General features: G+C 51.0%; 1 protein-coding gene across 3 annotated transcripts; it reads right to left on the bottom strand.

Moving 5' to 3' along the window:
• Positions 1–47: 47 nt before the first annotated feature.
• Ankrd35 (ankyrin repeat domain 35) lies at positions 48–20,629 on the bottom strand. 3 transcript variants are annotated; one of them, XM_042279553.2, is made up of 15 exons: positions 20,470–20,629; positions 20,123–20,241; positions 13,791–13,921; positions 12,788–12,876; positions 12,349–12,413; positions 11,224–11,281; positions 11,014–11,084; positions 10,654–10,760; positions 9,805–9,989; positions 9,095–9,132; positions 6,947–8,932; positions 1,793–1,882; positions 1,513–1,578; positions 777–879; positions 48–260 (listed from the first exon to the last, which is right to left on the bottom strand). In XM_042279553.2, exons 2-14 carry the CDS (start codon positions 20,159–20,161, stop codon positions 820–822), a joined length of 2,985 nt encoding a protein of 994 aa, XP_042135487.1. In that variant the 5' UTR covers positions 20,162–20,241; positions 20,470–20,629; the 3' UTR covers positions 48–260; positions 777–819. The 3 variants fall into 3 exon arrangements, with proteins under 3 accessions (XP_042135487.1, XP_042135488.1, XP_076430728.1); XM_042279554.2 differs by having other exon boundaries at positions 13,787–13,921; positions 20,470–20,581; XM_076574613.1 differs by lacking the exons at positions 12,788–12,876; positions 13,791–13,921; positions 20,123–20,241; positions 20,470–20,629 and adding an exon at positions 12,675–12,756.
• Positions 20,630–20,906: the final 277 nt, after the last annotated feature.

Raw genomic sequence — 20,906 nt, 5'->3', positions numbered from 1 at the left:
TTTTTTTTTTTTTTTTTTTTTTTTATAAAAACCACAGTGACACCCAGGACCATCCGTCTTTCTGCTTTATTCTCCATGGAGCTGGTTTACATCCATAATTCTGTTCTGTGCTGATTCCAGTATCCAGGTTTTCAGGTCTGGGGTCCGTGTGTCCAGTGAAGCCCGACCCACACCACCCCTAGTGGGCAATGGCACCCGCCCACCCGTCCTGCCCACCACCGCTTGATAGAGCCTCTGTGAAGCAGGCAGTGCCCTTACTCCTGCAAGAAGAAATTCAAGGAGGAAATGCAAGCGACTCATACCCTCACTCTCCTCCTGCCCACACCGACATGCTAAAGGGGATGCTGGTCTCTCCGGATGGGAAGAGGCTGCCCACGGAGGGGTGGGTGGAGACTGGGAGATAGTTGGCTTTTGAATAGAGTGTGGGAGTGAAAGAGAAAGCCTGGGCTGTGTCGAGTCCCGCCCTAGGAAATACTTGCACCTGTCCACCACCCATCATCCTCCACTGGCATCTCCTTACCCCAGACTTTGGGAAGACATTCTAGCCATCCTTTCTGTCTGTTCCACCCAGTCATCCCCGGTACTCTCCTGCCACCTGCTCAGAGTCCTGACTCCCGCTAAGGACTCTCAATTGTCTCCTCAATTGACTTCGCTGCAAATGCTCTGTGCCCCACAGGACTCCCCAGAGTATGCCACCCCAATCCCTTCCACAACATCCTTTCCCCCAAGTCCTTTTTCCCCAGCCCCAGCCTCATCACCCTCCACCCACAACTCACAAAAAGGAAAGGCTGTTATCTCTGAGGGTGCTCAGAGTCTGCCTCACTCCTGCATGCTGAGGATCCGAAGCAGGATATTGTACACATCTTGTTCCATGTAGCCCTGGAGGTGGCAGGAAAGACGTAAAAGATGACAAAGAGCAGGTGAGGGAGCATTTCGTAGTATAGTGGAATACCAGTCGGTACCTCTTCTGATTACATCACCCTCAGCAAATTCTGCTTGTCTGGTGTGCTGGTTTTGGTTCACAGCACTCGGGACAGAGCAGGACTTCCTGTCTACAAGGCAGGTGCTCTGTCAATGAGCTACAGCCCCTGCCCTCACTTGTAACTTTAAATATTTAACTTTCCCATGGCCATTTTCCCATCTTCACAAGGAAGAGAATGGCATCTACAGCTCAGGATTGCTGTACGGGCCGCACTATGACTAGGAAGCAAGCACCTGGTAGAGAATTGTAATTCCACTCCCTGTAGCCATCATCCCTAAGAAAAGAGCAAGCCTCACTTACTCTTCCATGACTGGGGCAGAGCCACCTCATGGGGACGGGAAAAGCCCTGCAGTGGATTAGGGAATGGAAAGGAGAAGCAGACACTTCTCTGCCACATTCGCACATAGCCTCTCTCGATCTACTGAATGAGATCCAGAGACCTGCCACTAGGTCCAGCGGCCTGTCTAGGAACGAGGAGGGACAACCTCCACTCTGCACCCCTGCTTCCTCCCAGACTCCGTCAAGCTCACCCGAGCAGCATTCAGCAGATGGTTCCTGTAGGTGGAGATGGTCTCCTCGTGGCTCTTCTGGGAATCCTGAGAGGGAGCACCCATGGGAAGTCACATGCCTACCCTTCTCACACTCACCGTGCGTGAGGAAAGGATAAAGTGAAGCTTCACCAGGCTGACTTCATTGGCGCATCACTGGTCTAGCCTGGACCACTGCCTGGCTAGGCTTCTGAAACTCCCCCACTTCCACTACCCACCCTCTTCTCCATCACCATCCTTTTCCCTGCAGGCCGACACATACCTGCAGCTGGAGGGCGAGGTGGGTATTCTCCCCCCGGACCTCCAGGACTTCTTCAGAAAGCTGCTCCAGCTTCTTTAACAATTCCTTGATCTAAAGCCAAAAGGAAAGAAAGGGATCCAAGTCGTTTTCCCCAGATGACCCAGGAAAGGACTATTATCCACATTTTAGGGGTAGGAGCCTGAGTTTCATACGTTTTCAAAACTATGTTGTTGTTTGTTTCTGACTCCTTTCGGGGGGAGGGGGCCCGCCACCCAGCTCCCAAATAAATCACACATGGAGGCTTATTCTTACTTATGAATGCCCAGCCTTAGCTTGCCTTTTTCCCTTAACTTTAAATTATGTTACGGGCCACAGAAATATGAATCAGGAATTCAGCTGACTATAGCAAAAGCTAATACCTGGAAGAAGCAGGGCTCTTCCAGAGGAAAAAGCCAGGCCTCAAGGAGTCTTGGTGATATTAGCTTTTAAATAGAAACTAGCCGGTTCCTGCAATGATTTTCTTGTGCGCTATGGTAGCTTTCCCAATTAATTCTTCTTCTAAGAACTTCTTACAGTGTATTTTATCTGAGTTACCTCTCAAACATCCAAAGACAAATGGCAGACAGAAATAGCATTCCAGACCACCTGCTGGTCTCCTGAATTAAGGTAAATATCCACACAGAGACACTGCCTAGGCCAGGCGGACATTAGGTACATAGCTTTGCTTCTCGTACAAATTAAGCTCAGGCCCCCCCTTTCTCTCACAGCTTAAGCGGCACCTCTAGACTTCCCATCGAGTAACTTACTTAGAAAATAAGGGCTTTTTTCATTCCAGGTGCATCAAGCTATGAGGCAGCTTTCCTAGCTCCCAGCAGACTTTCCCCGCCCAACCAGAAAGCGGCAGGGCCAGAGTTGTGGCTGATTGTAGGTGTGGAGATGGGTCACGGGAAGAGGAGAGGAGGGAACGAGGACGGAGACAGGAATGAAGATGAAGATGAGAACGAGTGGAAAGAACTCAGAACTGTGAGAGGACGGGGAGAAGGAACAGAGAGGAACTAAGTATGAGAACGGAACTGAAGCTGTGTAGATAGAATTTTGTCTCAGAAGAATAAACAGGATGGACTAAAGAGCTCCGTGTACTTGGATTCATTCCCTCAGATTATGTCTCACCGTTGGTAGTGTCTCTTCTGGAAACCTTGGGAAAAGACTATTAGAGGCTGGACCCTAATAGTCTTTGTTAAAATTAGCCCAGTCTACCTTTTGCCTCTGGGCTTTTCCCATTCTTATACTTCCGTAAATCTTACTCTTACTCTGTGCCTTGCTGTGTAGATGGGTGGCTGGCCCTTGGAGTCCTCCCCTTCTCTGGTTCCTTCTAGATCTCCCTTTCCAGATTTCTCCCTCTATTCTCTCTGCCTGCCAGCCCCGCCTATCCTTTCTCCTGCCTTGCTATTGGCCAGTTCTTTATTAGACCATCAGGTGTTTTAGACAGGCACAGTAACACAGCTTCACAGAGTTAGACAAATGCAACATAAGCAAAAGTAACACGCCTTAAAATATTCTACTACACCATGTAGCTACACCAGTATGGTGGTGCACACCTTCTACCCCAGCAGCTGGGAGACAGAGGCAGGCAGAGCTCTGTGAGTTGAAGGCCACCTTGTCTACACAGTGAGTTCCAGGACAGCCAGAGCTATGCAGTGAGACTGTCTAAAAACAAAACAAAACACAAAATCATACAGCTAACAAATAATGGTTTAAACCAATATCTCTTTGGCTCTATAGTTCATGACCTTTTGTTAGTTTTTGTTTGTTTGGGTTTTTGTTTTGTTTTAGACAGGGTCTCACTGTGTAGGCCTGGATGGCCTGGGCCTTACTACATAGACCAGGCTGGCCTTAAACTCACAAAAATCCTCTGCCTCTGCCTCTGCCTCGAGAGTACTGACATTAAAGGTGTACTACACCACAACCAACTATAGCAACTTTTTACTGAGTACTTAACATGTACCCAAAATTAATTATCCTGAGTGTTTTATTTTTTATGAGTATGAGGGGTTTGTGTGTGTGTGTGTGTGTGTGGAGAGAGAGAGAGAGAGAGAGAGGGAGGTTCTGTTTTTTTGAGACTAGATTTCTCTGGGTAGCCCTGGCTGTTCTGGAACTCGATCTGTAGACCAGGCTGGCCTTGAACTCACAGAGATCCCCCTGCCTCTGCCTGCCGAGTGCTGGGATTCCAGGCTCCAGCCAGCACACCTGGCGTGCATGAGTGTGTTGCCTGCACGTATATACCACTGCTTGTGTAGCTGGTGTCTGTGCAGACCAGAAGAGGACTTCAGATCCTCTACAACTGGAGTCAGAAGTAGTTTCGAGTCACCAGGTGGGTGCCGGGAACTGAACTAGGGTCCTTTGCAAGGGCAGCAAGTGTCTTTAACTGCTGAGTGGTTTCTCTGGGCCCGATGAAGCAGTTCATTTTCTTTGTTTTTCTCTTTCTTTTTTTTCCAGTGGTGCTGGGGGCTGAGCCCAGGGCCTTACTCATGCTAGGCAAATGCTCTGACACTAAGCCATATCCTCAAAAAAACTGTCCCCGGGGACAGTTTCTCTGTGCAGTCCTGGCTGTCCTAAAACTTGATCTATAGACCAGGCTGGCCTCGAACTCACAGAGATTTGCCTGCCTCTGCCTCTCATGTGCTGGGATTAAAGACATGTGCCACCATGCCTGGCTTCTGTGTCTGCAAACTTCTATTCTAAGTATTTATAATAATTTATTTAAACAGGGTTTCCTAAAAATCAAACTGGTCTCAAATATAAGGAATAACCTTGACCACCTGATTCTCCTACATCAACTTCTTTTAAACCTTTTTTTTTATAATTTAATTTAATTTTACATATCAGCCACAGATTCCCTTATTCTCCCCCTTCTCTCCCCCCCCCCTCTTTTAAACCTTTTATTTACTTAATTTTTATGTGTATGGGTGTTTTGTCTGCATGTATGTCTATGTACCATATGCATGCCTGGTGCCCTCAGAAACCCTGGAATTGAAGTTACAGATGGGTGGGTGCTGGGAATTAAACCTGAGTCCTCTGGAAGAGTAACCGGTGCTCTTTACCACTGAGCCATCTCTCCAGCCCTTTGAATTTTAAAAAGGATTTTTTTTTTTTAGTTATTTATGTGTGTGTCTATATATGGGTGGGTGCCAGTAAGTGCGATGCCCGAAGAATCCAGAAGAAGTCCTTGGATCTCCTGAGGCTGTAGTTAGAGGCGATCGTGAGGGGACCGAGGGTTCTGGGAACCCACCTCAGATCCTCCGCAAGGGCAATAAAAGTTCTTAACCGCTGAACCAGTTCTCCAGCTCTATGCCTGCACCTCAGTGTGAGGTGTTGGGGATCCGACCTAGACCTCACACATACGAAGCAAGCATTCTACCAAGTAAACTACATTCCCACACACCAAAATAAATTTAACATCTAATAAAATCTTTACAACCACCACATTAGTAGTTTGATTTTTATTTTTTGTGTACGAGTGTTTTGCCTGCATGCATGTCTGTACACTATGTGTATGCTTGGTGTCTGTGGAGGCCAGAGAAGGGCACTGAATCCCCCTGGACTGGAATTACAGACAGCTGTGAGCTAGCACATGGGTTCTGGGACCCCAAGTCCGCTGGAAGAGGACCCATTGTTCTTCACCATTGAGCCATCTCTCCAGCCCAATAAATTAACCTTATGGAAGAGGAAACTGGATTTTGAAGAGGCTACGTTGCCAGGTGTGAGACCCAAGCCTTTAACATCAGTACTCCATCGGAAACAGGCTGACCCCGGTGAGTTAAAGGCCAGCCTGGTCTACTTCTCCGAGCCAGCCAACATTACATAATGAGACCCTGTCCCAAAATAAAACAAAACAAAAAGTTGTCCAAAATCAGTCAGCTATTAAGTTTTATGTGTTGTTTTGTTATCAATTCTGGGAACGGAACCTAAGGCTGGGCAAGCATTCTGCCACTGAGCTATATCCTCAACCCAAGTTGTCACCCCCAGTGTGTGTGTGTGTGTGTGTGTGTGTGTGTGTGTGTGTGTGTGTGTGTGTGTCTAATGTTACAGGCCTGGGCCACCACATTTGGCTCCCAGTGAAAATCTTGAAACTGAAATTCAAATTCAGACAATCTCCCTCCAGAGACCATAATTATCATAACTACTTAACCACTATACCAAATTTTATTTAACCAAATTAAATTATTTTATTTATTGACATTTTGCCATTTATTGGCAAAATGCCTCCTTTAACTCCCTTCCATGACGGTGCCTATTTGGGACAGCATTTCTTCCGTCCATGCATTGGACACGAGGTAAATGTTGTTTATATTCTTCCATGGTTCTAAACTCGAACTTCTTTCTGTACAAGTTCTAACAAGAAATCCAAATTCATTAATTTAGGGGGTAGTTCTACAACTACTAAATCCATTTCTAAATTGATGGTTTAGAATGAATAAAATATGTCTCATTCCCCAATAGCACCAGGAACATAGTGGCTTTTAAAACTCTGTTGTGGCTTGGTTTCGCTTGGGGTCTTGAGACAGGGTCGCATGAGCCCAGGGTGGCTTGGAACCAGCTCTGTAGCTGAAGACGACCCTGAACCTCTCTCCTGAGTGCCTGCCAGCACAGTTCTTCCAACTGTTGAGTTGTTGTTGATTTGTTTGTTTTGCTTCGGTGTCTTTTTGGCCAATAGAGATCGTTTGCGGGACCCATTCTGAGTGGAGCAGGAGGAAAGAGCACCTACAGTTAACCCATCAGACTCTGAGTCAGCACAGAACCTCGGGAAAACCACAGAACACATTACACCACCGGGCTGGACTAATGCAGGATTAAGATAAAATGTTAATTGGCCGTGGTGTTCCCTGGTGTATCCCTGGGGGCATACATAGCTTCTGAACACTGAGTACTAAATTTTAGTACCTACACCCTCTTCTCTCTTGTACTATGTTGCTTATTTTTATCTCTTTCTTCTATCTGTATGCCACCTGAGCTCCAATCTCAACCCCAAACTTCTCTCGCCTTAGGCGAGCAAAGAGCGGTCCTTGCAAGCGCCAGGCACTCTGTTCAGTATTCATCTGACCTTCGGTTTGCAACCCCGCAAACACGGCGCCACTCCCCGCCAGGCTCGCAAGGCTACCTCGCAGCTCAGCTCACCTTGGCCTCCTTGTCCCGGCAAGCCCCGATGAGGTGGTCTGTCTTCTCTTTCAGCAGCTCGGCGGTTTTCTCGAACTGCTCCGAGCGCCCGCGCATCTCGCCCGCCTGGCGCTCCTGCTCGGCTGCCCGAGCCGCTAGGTCCTCGCTGCGGCGACGCTCCTCCGCCGCGGCGTCCCGCAGCCGATTCATTTCCCGGCAGGCTGTATTGTACTTCTCCAGCACAACTTTGAGCTCCTGGCCCCAAGCCTGCGCCTGGGCCACCAGCGAGCCTCGCGTTTTCTCGTGCTGCCGCAGGCTGGCTGCTTCCCGGGCCCTCAGCTCGGCCACTTCCTCGGTGGCTTGGTAAAGCAGCTGCTTCAGCTTGCAGATCTCCTGGCTCTTCCCGCTCATCGTGGCTTGCACTGCCCGCAGCTCTTCCTCCAGCTTCCCCAGATCTTGCTCCAGGGCGGCCACTTGGGGGGACGCGGTAGCCTTCAGGGAGGCCTCTAGCTCCCCACAGGGGGACAAGGATCCTCTCAGCTGCTGGTTTTCCTCCTCCAACCGAGCCAGCGCCCGCTGGGTCTCTAGGTGCCTATCCACCAGGATGCTGATACAGGTCTGCAGCTCCTCCAGGGGTTCTGCAGCTGTACTCCGTGCACTCCCCTTGCCCACGAGGTCTGGGGGCAGACAGTTCCACAGTCCTTGGAGGCCGCTGCTCTGGGAAGCCAGTCGCTTGCGCAGCTTCTCGGTAGCCTCCTTCTCCATGGCCAGTTCCTCTGTCAACAACCCGACGCTCCTCCGCAACTGCTGTAGCTGGACCTGCGCCTCGGGCTTGGGCACAAATTCCCGCTGTAGTCTCTGGGTCAAGGACTGCAGCTCTCCTTGCAAGCGTTGCCTCTCCCGCCCCAGCTCTCCCAGTTCCTCCAGCAAGTTGCTGTTGCTCAGTCTCAGCGCTGACACCTCTTTCTCCAGGTGCCCCTTCGCCTGTCCTCCTCCTCCTGGGGCCTGTTCTCCTCCAGGGGCCCCGAGGGGTTCTCCTCTGGCTCCAGGAGCCCTCTTTTCTTCGTGCTCTTTAGTGCATCCTGGGACCGCTTTGGGGGCTCCCTCTCTGGCCCCCTGGGCAAAGACCTCGGGTTTGACCTGCAGTCCGGCTTTAGCTCGATCCAACCTCACCAGCACCCTCTCCAGCCTGGCTTCCATCTTCTCCCAGGCAGCGGCTGCAGCCTCAGCCCTGGGAGTCCCCAGGGCTCCCTCCAGAACTGGTCTTGATAAAGCCCCTCGGGCAGCATCCTTTTCTCGCCACACCGCAGCCAGCTCTTCCCTTAGCTGAAGGAGGAGTTGGTTCACGGCTGCTATGCCCACCGGTTCTCCCACTGGGCCCGCCTGTTCAATCCCTGGAGCCGGGGACCTCTCCTTCTGGGCAGCACACACCTGGTCGGTGTCCTCGAGGCCAAGGTTCTGTCCCCCACTGGTGTTCAGTCGCTGTCCTGTGGCTTTCTCGACGGCCTCAGACCTTGGGCTCTGGGGCGGCCCCTGTTCTGGTTGGGACTTTCTGTGGACTTCATACTGGATCTCTGCTGGGGCTAACTCTTCCGCTCCCCTGGGAGCTACTGTTGGATTTACTGTGGCTGCCGCTTTCTGCTGCCTCTTTAGTTCTTGGATTCGCTCAGCCAGCAGATTCAGGGGACAACCCTGCTCCATACCATCTCCTCCAGGCCGGAGCCCTGGACCCTGTCTTCCGGCAGCCCCGGGTTCTTGCAATAGGAGATGCCCCAGCTCTTGTACCTGCTCCCGAATCTGGTTCTCCAGGCCTAGGAAGGCTGCCGCTTGAGCCTTACACTCTTCCGTCTTCCGCACCAGCTCCTGCTCCAACTGACTCACTTTCCTCTGCTCCTCTTCATACTTCCGCTTCCATTCTGAGCCCCGCTCTTCCTCCTCCTCTTCCTCGGGCTCTGGTCTCCATGAGCTCTTAGGTGGAGATCCCACCTGAGGCTCAGGTGGAGAAGCCTGTGGGGGGGAAACAAACACAAAAACCAGTGGTGTGAGGCTGTGCAACTAGTCTAGCCCCTGCTAGAGCCTTGCTTCTGTGGATGTCCTGATGCCCACATGGACTACTGGAACAGCTTGGGAGTAGGTCAGAAACAAAAAGGGAGACACTTAGGGTCCTACCTGAGACGCATGATCTGGGTGTTGAACCAGTCCGTGACCTATGAGAGAAGACACGGAACAAATGAGAACTCAGCTCTCATCCAGTTTCCAGATTTGCTAGAGAAAAGTGGCCGCTCGTCATGATAATCCTCACACATGTCTTCCTGGCGACACTCTTGTCCCACGAATCCCTAACTGTCCAGCAACTTTGGTTTCCTATCCCAGAGGTGGAGTGTTCTTTTATTTTGTACACATATTTCTTTTATTGATCATTGTGCTGGTACCATGAAGACACTGGGACATCAATCAATGGTGGGCAAAAATAGAAATCACATGGATGACAATAATAGCAACAGCCACTTAATCTCAGCACTCGGGAGGCAGAGGCAGGCAGATCTCTGAGTTTGAGGCCAGCCTGGTCTACATAGTGAGTTCTAGGACAGCCAGGGATACACATTTTTCTGAGAAATGCTGTTTCAGAAAGAAAAAAGCAATACTTTTTTTAAAATAATAAACAAATAAATCACAATGGCAATAGCCAGAGTTGCAGTCAATGAGCAAAGGCTATGCCGGGGAATCTTGTGATGGAGCACCACTAAATTAGTCAACCCTGGACTAAGGTGGTAGGCCATTTTTCAGACAGACTGCCCCCATGGGCTGTGGGATACTGAGAAGCTTCTCCAATTCTTTGGCTATTCGAGAGGATCTTGAAGGAACAGAAGGACTTTTACCGCCTCTCCGCCGCCGGTTCAGGGCCTGCTGTAGCAGCCTCCACAGCTCCTTGTCTTGTGTACGCAATGCGTAATGCAGAGCATTGTGCCCCAGGCTGTCCACTGCTCCAGCGTCTGCTCCGTGGCTCAGCAGCAGCTCAGCCACCTCCGCGCTGCCTTTCTCACAGGCCAGGATCAGGGCTGATCTGTGGGTGCAGACAGATCTGGAACACCAGCTTTCCCTCATAGTTTCAGAAATCCCATACAGGGTAAGCCCTCACTCAGTGGCGTCAGAACAGCACACCAACACCAGCCGCGACAAAGCATTAGGCCAGAGCGCGGCTTTTCCAATGTCAGTCAAGCAGCATCAGAGAGTGGGACCCCTGCTGGGGGGTATGGGGGGGTGGTGGGGATGGGGGGGTTCCATTTTTGTCTGCTTTATAGGATGCTAAAGTTCTACACAAGAGCACACACACACACACACACACACACACACACACACACACACCAGCAGCAGCAGCATATATGCTCATGATCCTCCTGCCTCAACCTTCTGCGCACTGGACTACAAGTCTACACCACCACTCTGCTTCTGCATAAACTGGGAAGAAAAGGATTCTACTGTTTAGGAAATAACTTGAAGGCTAGTAAATTAAAGCTGTGATCCCAGAGGCCGCCTTTCTACTTCTGGTATCACCTGTGCCAGCATGACTAGCCAATCAGCGCATGGCGCAAAGCCTTTTGGAGCCATTCGTGGAAAGGAAGGAGGCCCCCAAGAACAGAGACGAGTGCATGCCCTGTGCCCACTGGCTCCTTTCCTGATTGGTAAGGAACTGGAGATTGGGATGGAAGACAGAGACGCCGGCTCACTTGTCATCCTTGTCTGTGACGTTAACTCGGGCACCTCTCTGCAGCAGCTGCGAGCAGATAGCCGCATGACCGCCCAACGATGCAATCATCAGGGGCGTGCGTCCATCCTGCAGAGATGTGGGAAAGAGAGAGGCCGTGAGGAGCCAGGGAGAACTAAGGACTTAGTGATTCCACCTCATACCAACGCCCCCCTCTCCCGACCCCTGCTGAAACAAGCTCGGGCGGGTCCCGGGGCTAAACAGTCTTGTGCAAAGAGTCCCAGATGATGAGGAGAAGAGGAGAAGTGGAGGCGGGACCACAGAGTCTGGCCTCCCGCTTGGTGTGAGCCGCTCACTGCCCACTGGCCAGTCCCATACTCACGTTGTCCAGCACATCCAGGAAGGCTTCGTGGTCACACAGCAGGAGGACACTCGAGGCACAGCCAGAGGAGGCTGGAAGGATTGAAACATGGTTCATTAAGGAGAGACTTGAAGAGTACCTACTTGGACCATAACGCAGCAGCTCCCATCAGGGCAGTGGCTGCCTGTCTCCCAGCCTTCTTCCCAGCGGCCCCCAGGCACAGGCACGCACCTGCCCAGTGTAAGGGACTGCGGTTTTCTGCATCCACAGCATCTTCATTAGCGCCATGCTGTAAACAGCCACAAAGAGAGGCAGCAGTGGAGCGTGGTGTTAGCATCCTCACCCCAGACCCCAGAGCGAGTTGCCAGTTTCCATGGTAATGTGAAAAGGAACGAGAGGGCCATCCAGGGTGGTGAGGGGAAGCCAACTGCCATGCAAGCTCAGTCTACTCCCTGCAGATCATGGGCGGCCTTGAAATTCAGACCTACTTCCTAACTAAGGCCAAAGGAAAAAGCAGGTGATCTGTAAATAAGCACATGAAGGGAAATGACAGCTGGACTGACTGGGGTTTGGGGACCACTGTATGAAATTTGGAAAAGATGTCGAGTAATAAAAGCAGAACAGTCAAGCCGGGCGGCGGTGGCGCACACCTTTAATCCCGGCACCCGGGAGGCAGAGCCAGGTGGATCTCTGTGAGTTCGAGGCCAGCCTGGTCTACAGAGTGAGTTCCAGGACAGACTCCAAGTCTACAAGAGAAACCCTGTCTTGAAAAACAAACAAAAATGTAGACCAGTCGGTGTGTGCTCAGTGGCCTACTGAAGACTCAGATCATCCACGTGTCTCATGTGCCCGTGTATATTTTTCATTGTGCTACCTGGTTAATGCCCCCCCCCACCACATTTTAACTTATTTATTTATTTTACTTGGGGAAAGGGTGCGGACATGCCTGCGGAGGTCAGAGGACAACTCGCAGGAGTCAGTTCTCTCCTTCCACCCTGTGGGTTCTGGGGCTCAGACTCGGGTCATCAGACTTGGCAGACATTGTTTATCTGGACACCCCTGCTTTTCTCCTCCCTGCCCAGACACATAGCAGCTAAGTCTCTGCAGCAGCGGCTCTGCCATTGGCAGAGCTCAAGAGTCCTTGGGGACCCCGCTTTCTGACCCGCCCCCAAAGACAGCCTGAAGCATGGTACGTGTAGACGGCACACAAATGTTTGTGACTATATTGATGAATGGCCATCAAGCCCGTGTTACTGGGAATGAGACAGCGGACTACTGTTAGTTACTGCAGGACAGAGCTGGGGCACGCTGCATCTGTCTCTTGCCTGCACAGGGGTCTCAGAGGACTGTGCTTACCTGCAGCAAGACCTTAACACACTGGGGCTGGCAGGAGATGGTGGCCAAGTGCAGGGCGGTGCTTCCTGGAAAGAGAGAGAAAGAGAGAGAGAGGGTGGGAGGGTGGGTGGGTGGCCCCATGAATGCCTGTGACTCATTGGGAGGGAAGGCAGGAGACGCACAGATAATCAGAGGGAGATTAGAGGGAGAAAGAAGCTCTAGGCCACATCGGGCCAGAAATTCCTGTTCCCCAAGCAGCTGGGACCTTCGGGGGAGGCGAGAGTTAGGGGGAGGTGTGCCTAGCTTACGGGGTGGGGAACCCCGGGAGAGACGCCGGCCAAACTCACGGAGCACAGAAGCAAAGGCCCACGGCTGCCGGAACCTCCATCAGAGCCCAGCCCTGGCCCCTCTGCCGCAGTCCCGCGGCATAATGGGCAGGCTGGGGGCGTGGCTGACTCACCATCCTCATTCCTGCTGTTGATGTCAGCCCCGTTTGCGAGCAGTATTGTCAGACACTCGGTCAGGCCTTTGGAGGCCGCCAGATGAAACCTGCCAGCGTCAACGCCAAGACAGAAGAGGATGAAAGACCGGGGGACAAAACCGGGAGGCGCTCATTTTTTTAAAAATCATGTTTAATATTCTAAATTATTCTGATCAATTGGGTTTTTTTTTGTTTGGTTGTTTGTTGTTTGTTTTGAGATAGAGTCTCACTCTATAGGCCTGGCTGGCCTTGAATGTTTGATCCTCCTGACTTGACCTCCCAAGTTCTGGGATTATAATTAGGTACCAGAACAGCTAACAAGGGGGGCTTTAATAAGCCCAGCTTCCTCTGCTCCCTGGCCCAAAGCAGAGCGGGAAGCTCTCCCAGTCTGTCTGGATAGGGGGAAGCGTGCCCCCAGGACCTACGGTCACGAAGTCAGGGGGTGCTATTGGAAAAGCTAGCAGAGCTACAAATCCCAGGGGGTGCCAGATTGTTGCAGGGATGTTGGGGTGGGGGGGAACATGACCACCTGCCTCTCCCTGCACAGAACCCTCAGAGAGCCGGAAGTGACACAGAGGAACCGCAACTGAGCCTGCAGAAGGCTGGCCGGGGTACAGCCTTCCTCCCAATCACCCCCTCTCGCCCCAGGACTCCCCGGACTTACTCCTTCCTTCCTAATTTCCCCGGCACACACCCTCCTACTTTTGCGATGAGGAAATTTTGTTCAGCAATTAGTTCTCTGTTGGTTTAATGAGCTTTCCATCTCTTCAAGCCACTGTGGCTTGTGGGGCAGTTGGCCCCCGGGGACAGCGTGCGCCTCCCTCATGTGTTCTGTGCTTGGCACCCGGCAAAGGCTTGCCCATCTCCCCGCCCGTTCAAACAATGAAAAGGCTCGGAAGTTACAGGCCTGCCCTGATCGCTCTGAGGTTTGAAGTGTTCCAAAAGAACCACATGCCAGGTGGGGTCGAGAAGACTTACTTACGGGGACTGGCCATTCGAGTCGAGCTTGGTGGGCCGGGCTGACTTCCTAGAGGCCAAGGCAGCCACGCGTCCCACATCCCCCCGCTGCACGGCCTCCAGCAGCTTCTGATCACGGCGGTTCCATTTCTCCACCTGGTCAGGAGTTACAGATTGTATGAATATTGGCGCTGGCAACGGGATGGGGAAAGAAAAGCGGGATTAGATGCCCTGCAAGAGGAAGGAGCCTCCTGGAGGCTTTCCCTGCTCATGGTCTCTAGGCCCGGAGCAGCAGATCTTAAGTGGGCCAGTAAAATCCTAACCACTCTATATGTCACCAAGAGTTATCGACAGCAACTGCCCATCACGAAGCTAAAGGTGCCCAGGGGATCACTGAATTAAAAATTATGAAGCTTGGTGGGTTGGCTCATGCTTATTATAGAATACACCCCAGGAGGTAGAGGCAGGAGGATCAGAAGTTCAAGCCCAGGTTCAACCGTGTGTGTGTGTGTGTGTGTGTGTGTGTGTGTGTGTGTGTGTGTGTATACACGAACACCAGTAATCTCAACACTTGGGAGACTGAGATAAGAGAATCTCAAGTTTGAGGCCAACCAAGACTCTCTCAATAAACGACGTCAAAAATATTATTACTTTTATTATTTTGAAATTCTTTTGTCTTGTGCAGGTGGTGATGGTGGCGCAGGCCTTTAATCCCAGCACTCGGGAGGCAGAGGCAGGCAGATCTCTGTGAGTTCAAGGCCAGCCTGGGCTACAGAGTGAGTTCCAGGAAAGCCAGAGCTGTTACACAGAGGAACCCTGTCTAAAAAAAAAACAAAAATTGTTTTGTTTTATTGAAACAGAGTCAAGCTAGCCCAAGCTAGCTCAGAGTCTCTATGTAGCCAGATTAGCCTAAAACTCAAGACCCTCTTGCTTCAACCTCTTTTTTTTTTTTTTTTAATGCCGAATGCTGTTTATTGAAGGAGGGAGGAGGTCTTAAATACAGGCTTACAGCACAATGGGAGAACCCCGGAGGGCAGAAGTTCACCACCGATGTTTTACAGTCTTGCATCTATTGCTTCAGCCTCTTGAATGCTGGAATGTCAGGAGTTCTCTGCCACACATAGCTTCAGAGTGATTAATAATAGCAAATGTCTAGCATTTTGAGACTCCATTTATTTATTTTTGAGACAGGGTCTATGTAGCTTTGGCTAGCCTAGAACTCACTATGTAGCCCAGGCTGGCCTTGAACTCACAGAGATCCACCTGCTCTGTTTCCTGATGCTAGGATTGAACCACCATACCCGGTAAGACTCTTTGTAATCGTCACCATGACTACTGTTGTTAGATGCTCAGCCTGAGGGCAGTCCTAGCAAAAACCCTTCCTTGGTGCTCCCTGGGTCTTTCTAGAACAATCTGAACCAAGCTGACCTCTCCTGATTGGTTCACAACACCTCTCTATACCACCCCCTACCCCATTCTGCTTTTTTGTCTTTAGTGGTTTGCAAAGCACACCAAGGATCCTAGCTTCAGGTCACAGCCAACTAAACACCTCTAGCTATTGACATTGGGCCCCAAATTGGGGGTGCAGTGGGTGGGAGGCAGTGGTGGAGATTCTGCTTTCCTGTACCATGCTGGTTATGCCTCTCTATTAGTCTCTTAACCCTTGACTGCAAACAACCAGCAAAGGCAAGCCAGATTCTAGCCATGCTTAGGGGAGGCAGCAAGAAGAGGCAGAAAGAGATTCCCCCCTTTTCCTCCCCGGGCAGGGAGCAGCTGTCCCAGACAGCAGCCACGCCTCAGCATACATTGCCTCAGCATACATTGTTCCATGCTTCCAGCTCAGGTTTTGAGGGTGGAGGAGTAATTAAAATAATTGAAGCATTACCGGGCATAAAGGAGAGAGCTGTATGAAAACACCTACTGCTGCAAGCACAGGGAAGCCCGCTTTGGTCCAAAGAGGGGAGACACGAAGCAGGAAGGAGGAACTCGAAGACCATTGGTATGGAGGAAAAGTCCTCCAGATGGGCATTTTGTCATCGGGACTGAGTCTGGTTCAGCTACGTTCTCAGCTATGTGACCTAGAGGAAGCCATTAAACACTCCAACCTGGCTCCTTGCACATAAAACACAGGCAATAATAACCACCCCACCACAATGCATTAAACAAGCTAGTGTAGACAGAACCACATAAATGTACGGCATCTTCACAACAAAACAGGAAGTAGTGAGAAGTCGGGGGTGGCCCATTGCGTTTTATGAGGTATAATCTCAACAAGAAAGAGGTTATAGGGAAGGGTGAAAAAAAAAATTGAGTCTGTGGAAGCCCAGTAATTCATTTTCAAGTACTGTTTATATAGTCGGGACAAATTGTTAATCATCAACACAGGAAAGATTTAAAGGTCCAAGCCATAAAACTGCCCAGGATAGATGGATTCTGAGGTAACACTCCTGTAAAACACTCGTTAACTTCTCCTAGTCCCTCCAATTAGCCTCAAATAGCCCTGAAAAATAGTTAGGAATGATTAGCTTGTGTCTTTCTAGAAAAAGAGGTGGAAGCACACACATGTTAACCATCTGTCCAGGATCACATAAAAGAGTAACAGCGTTGGCTTTAGAAATCGCTCGGGCCTCTGGCATCCAGATCTAACTCCCACATCAGACCACACTGTTACAGAGCGGTGGGAAAAGGATTAGTTATTTCCAGGTGAAGTTTGAGAATGCCTCCAGGGCAGAACTACTTGATCTCGGACATCACTCCCTGCATGGGAGAGTCTCCAAACAGGTTTCTTCTCAAAAGGCAAAGCAAGCAAAATCCCTCCTCCACATCCTGACAGGTCCTGACACGCAAGAGCACGCTTTTCAGTGCCCCTTGGGAACCAGGTCATCTGACAGAAAACAGCTGGAACCATGGCCCCACCATGCGCCACTGCCACCAGCTGACCTTAGCCTCGAGTTCTCCATTCGGAAATTCAACTCTCTTTCCTCCTCCTACAGCATTCTTGTTCTCCTTACTCAGCCTTGACGAGGCTCACACTCCTCCTCCTGCCTCTGGAGTGCTGGGATCTCAAGTGTGGGTCACCATGCCCAGCTTGTCTCTGTGGGTGTCAGGCAGGGACACACGTCCTTGAACCTCCCTTTCCTAGTGATGTGAGAGCAGACAGCTTTGTGTCTGTCACGCAGCGGACACACAATAAATGGCAATTCCAGTCATCGTCCCTCCTGGATTTGCTTGGGAACACTTTGGATGTCTCGGAGCTTATAATTCTCCAGCTGAGCAAGTGGAAGGCTCTTGCTCATACCAGTCGACGAGTTAGCCAAGCTAGGTAGGTGGTAAAGTGCGTTTTAGCAATGTGGTTATTTCTTTCCAGCTAGGTCCTTCCAACTCTGCCTGGTTTACCTCCTATAGTCAGTCTCATTATACCAAGATGAGTTTAGAACAGGTAGACAGTCTTCATGATGAAACCACTGGAAACCAAAGGGGAAGAGGAGGACTTCCAAAGTCCAGGACTCAGTCCGTGGCTCACCTCAACATTTTAGGAGACACTGGATTACCATCACAGCCTCAGGGGGTAATCACCCAATTAACCAGTAGACTCCTTATCAAAGACAGGCTTTGTTATTTCTACAACCAAGATTAGGGAACCCGTGTAGAAGTAATTTTATGTTCTCCTATCTTGAACTCCCAGACTTCCTATCTAGATTGGAAGATACCAACACGTAGGGCAGGAGCCAGTGGCTTCTGCTGAAGATTAGGTGGACGGAAACGGAAAGGTGCCTTAGGGATGAGGGCCCGATACACATTTGAAATGCAATAGAAATCCTTTATGCTGAGCTGATGCCATAGGTTGAACGCTATTTACCAGCCCATCTCTTGGTCTATGTCCTGCCCAGGCAGAGTAAACTCAGGTTTACGCCACCCTTGAAGACATCATCGACTTTGAATCAAATAACCCGAGACTAGAAGAGCTGGTTTTGGTTGTCTTCCTTGACAGTAGGTGATGTATATTAGATTTTGTTGATTTACATTTTTTTTTTTAGATAGGTCTCATGTATCCCAGACTGTCCCCAAACTCCATCTGTAACAGAGGATGCCCTTGAAGTTCTGATCCTTCTGCCTGAGTGCTGGGATACAGGAATGTGCCACCGTGCCCGGTTTACAATGGAGCTGAGGACTGACCAGGGCTCCGTGCATCCTAGGCAAGCACTCTCTCAGCCGAGCTACATCTCCAGCCTGACGCAGATTAACAGTTAAAGGGTCACAGATCACTCAGTCCTTGTCTCCAAGGAAGGGTCCTCATGCAAGGACGTGAATGGGGTTAAAGAGAGATGATCTGCTGGCATAATTGGGACGCCAGGCTTCTGAATGTCCTGGAAATCTGTCACCTGTCTGCAAATAGGTTTAGTGTGGTGAGTGGAGAACATTATCTGGGGGCTTATTATGGGGGAGCTTCTTGGGGAAATAACTTATAGCTGAGGCCAACCTATTTTAAAGTCTTTGGCAAGCTTGATCTGAGGGGGAAATGTTTTCATCCTAAGTATGTAGCTCTGAGTGCGCCCTTACGTCCCACACTCTTAATATACTACAATCTTGTGACACTAATAGTTTATTTAAATGAGTAGACCTTCCTCATGGTCAAACATGTGAAGAACTGGGGTCATAAAGGACGGGGGGGGGGTTCTAGATCCCAAGATGTAGCCCACTGCTCATTCCAGTGTCTAGGAAAGGAGGCACTGCCCAAGGCTGAGAGAGCCAGAAAGAGCCTACGGCCATATCACCTTGAACTTGCTCAATTTCAGAAGCTAAGCAGGCTCGGGCCTGGGTAGGAGAATCAAAAAAGAATGAAATAGTCCCCTTCCTAAGGAGACAGCAGACTCCATAAATCTGAAAGGGAAGAATCCTGGGGTCTTTCCATATTTAGGGGAAAGTAGACATGGATTAAAAAAAATCACTGGAAGTTAAGACAGAAGCCAGGTAGCTGCAGTTTCTGTTGCCTGTAATAGTACATGCCTTTTGACTTGGTTGGTCAGTGTGTGGAAACTCTGTGTGGAAGCAAATGTAAATGGGACAGAGACAGGCCTCAACAGTTCCTGCTCTTGCTTCACAGCTTTCTGCCAGGTTTCTGTGGCCTGCCCATGCACAGGGAGATAACTGAACGTTTCTCACATTTGCTCATGAGTGACAAGTCAGCTAAGCAATATTAGTACCAAGTCACCCACACCCCCATCTCCACAAAAGACATCATCCCTTCACAGGGGTCACTCCAGAGAAGCTCCTTAGAGAAGGGAGGCTGTACCCTCCCCGAACCACTGTCTTCTGAAATCCTTGCTTTGCTGTCTAGTTGGGGGCATGGAGAAGAGAGGAACCTCTGCCAGCAACTCTCTGTCTTCTTACCCCTCACCATCAAATTTCCCTAACTGAATCAAAGACAAGGAACACAAATCCTGAGCCAGACAAAGGAGTAGTTAGAGAAAAAGAGCCAGGCAGGGAGACGTGACCGGTCCCAAGAACCAGACACTGAGGACCAGACACTGCAGTGAACTGGCCAGGATTGATTCTGCAGGCAACTCACCCAGGCTCTTGGGGATCAGCCAGGTGGCTGCATGTCCTCCGACAGTGCCTGCCCACTTAGCTTAGATTTGCAAGATTAAGCCACAGTGAGCAGGCAGGAGGACCAGGCAAAAGGTAGCGGGAGTGATACTGAGGGGAAAGGTGGCCGGAAATCAGAGAAAACAGAGGCTCCATGTTGGATGGCCAATTGGCAAGAGGTTTGAAGTGGTGCTTGGAAGAATGGGAGAGGAAGTGCCGTGGAGTGGGACAGGGGGCAGGAGTGGAAGAGGCTGTGGAGAAGGCGCTGGGCTGAGAGTACATTGCGGGCAGAAAGCAAACAGTGAAAATGGAGCCGTATGGGAGAGAAAGTTGTGGGGAGAAGGCAGGGATGGAAAATGAAGCTATAGGGCAGGAATTAGGGGTGGAAGTAAGAACGGAAGCAAAGGCGAGGCGTGGGGGTAGGGCAGATGTCTGAGGTGGGTTGGAACTGGGAGCCAGAGCTGAAGTAGAGAGCAGGGTCATGGAAAGCATACCAGAAACTGGAAGTCATAAATGTTGGGAGAACACGGAGCCAAGGGGCTAAAGGCCTTGGGAAGGAAAAGGTTAGGGAGGCTGAGGGACAGGTTTTGGGAGACAGGTTTCGAACATAAGTTCAGTTAGCAGGGCCGGCGGACGCATTGCCGGCGCAGGAGCGCACGAAAGACGGGTGCAGACTCACTGCGATCGTCCATGGAGATGGGACTCAGACTTCTGTCAACACAGGACTTGGATCCCAGCCCCAAGCCCTTCTCCCACTCATTCGGCACCTACCGCCACTTGTGAGCTGGAGCAGGAGAAGATGCGCTTCATGGCCGGGGCTAGGGCCACGGGGGGACGGGGACGCGCAGAGAGCCGGGCCACAGGTTCTCAAACCCACTCGGCGGCTGCGGCTGTAGGAGAGACAGCTGTCAAAAAAGCAGAGTGGGTCCCGCCCTAGGCCCCGCCCCAGATCCCACCCTGCCCAATCAGAGACGTGAACCCAAAGGCTGGGCTTAAAACCCCGCCCCTGGCCCTGCCCAGCCCCGCCCCTGCAGAGGCAAAAAGCCCGCAGTCTTCCGCGGCCGCGGGGCTGGGCCCCAAGCCCCGCCCTCCGGTCCGAACCCGCCCCCCGCACCTACCGACTCAGGCCGAGAAGGATGCTCGCAGCCTCCGCAGAGGCGCCTCCCAGGCCCCTACCTTCCCAGCCTTTCTGCGTGGAGCTCCGCCCCAGATTCCGCCCCCACCCCGCCCTTCCGGCGCCCAGCCCGCCCCAGGACCTCCACGAGCTTCGATGTCGCCAACCGTCCCTTCACCTGGGATGAGGCCTTCTTCGGCCGTGACCTGTGCTTCATCCTCCCCTCCCCGACCAAAACCCAAGTCCGGAAGATTTTTAAAGAAGACTTTGGAAGCCGGAGGCGCTTGTCACGCTAAGCAGCAGACTTCAGCACCTATGTGTGATGTGCGGCCCACTGCGACCGGAGGAACAAAATCTGAGACAGGATCAGGCTGAGGGCTTAACGCAGCTCTTAGAAAGGAGCAGGGGGACATTTATTTATTTATTTATTTATTTATTTAT

The sequence above is a fragment of the Peromyscus maniculatus genome, chromosome 6, assembly GCF_049852395.1.
Source record: "Peromyscus maniculatus bairdii isolate BWxNUB_F1_BW_parent chromosome 6, HU_Pman_BW_mat_3.1, whole genome shotgun sequence".
NCBI lineage: Eukaryota > Metazoa > Chordata > Mammalia > Rodentia > Cricetidae > Peromyscus > Peromyscus maniculatus.
This window is presented reverse-complemented; position numbering and strand designations above follow the sequence as displayed.

Excerpts from the sequence above, each read along its gene's own strand:
- Ankrd35 (XM_042279553.2), bottom strand. The coding sequence starts at position 20,161 with ATGAAGCGCATCTTCTCCTGCTCCAGCTCACAAGTGGCG. Across the intron at positions 11,085-11,223 it reads CAGTCCCTTACACTGGGCAG|CCTCCTCTGGCTGTGCCTCG; the intron begins GTGCGTGCCTGT and ends CAATCCTTCCAG. Across the intron at positions 1,579-1,792 it reads ACCTCGCCCTCCAGCTGCAG|GATTCCCAGAAGAGCCACGA; the intron begins GTATGTGTCGGC and ends GCTCCCTCTCAG.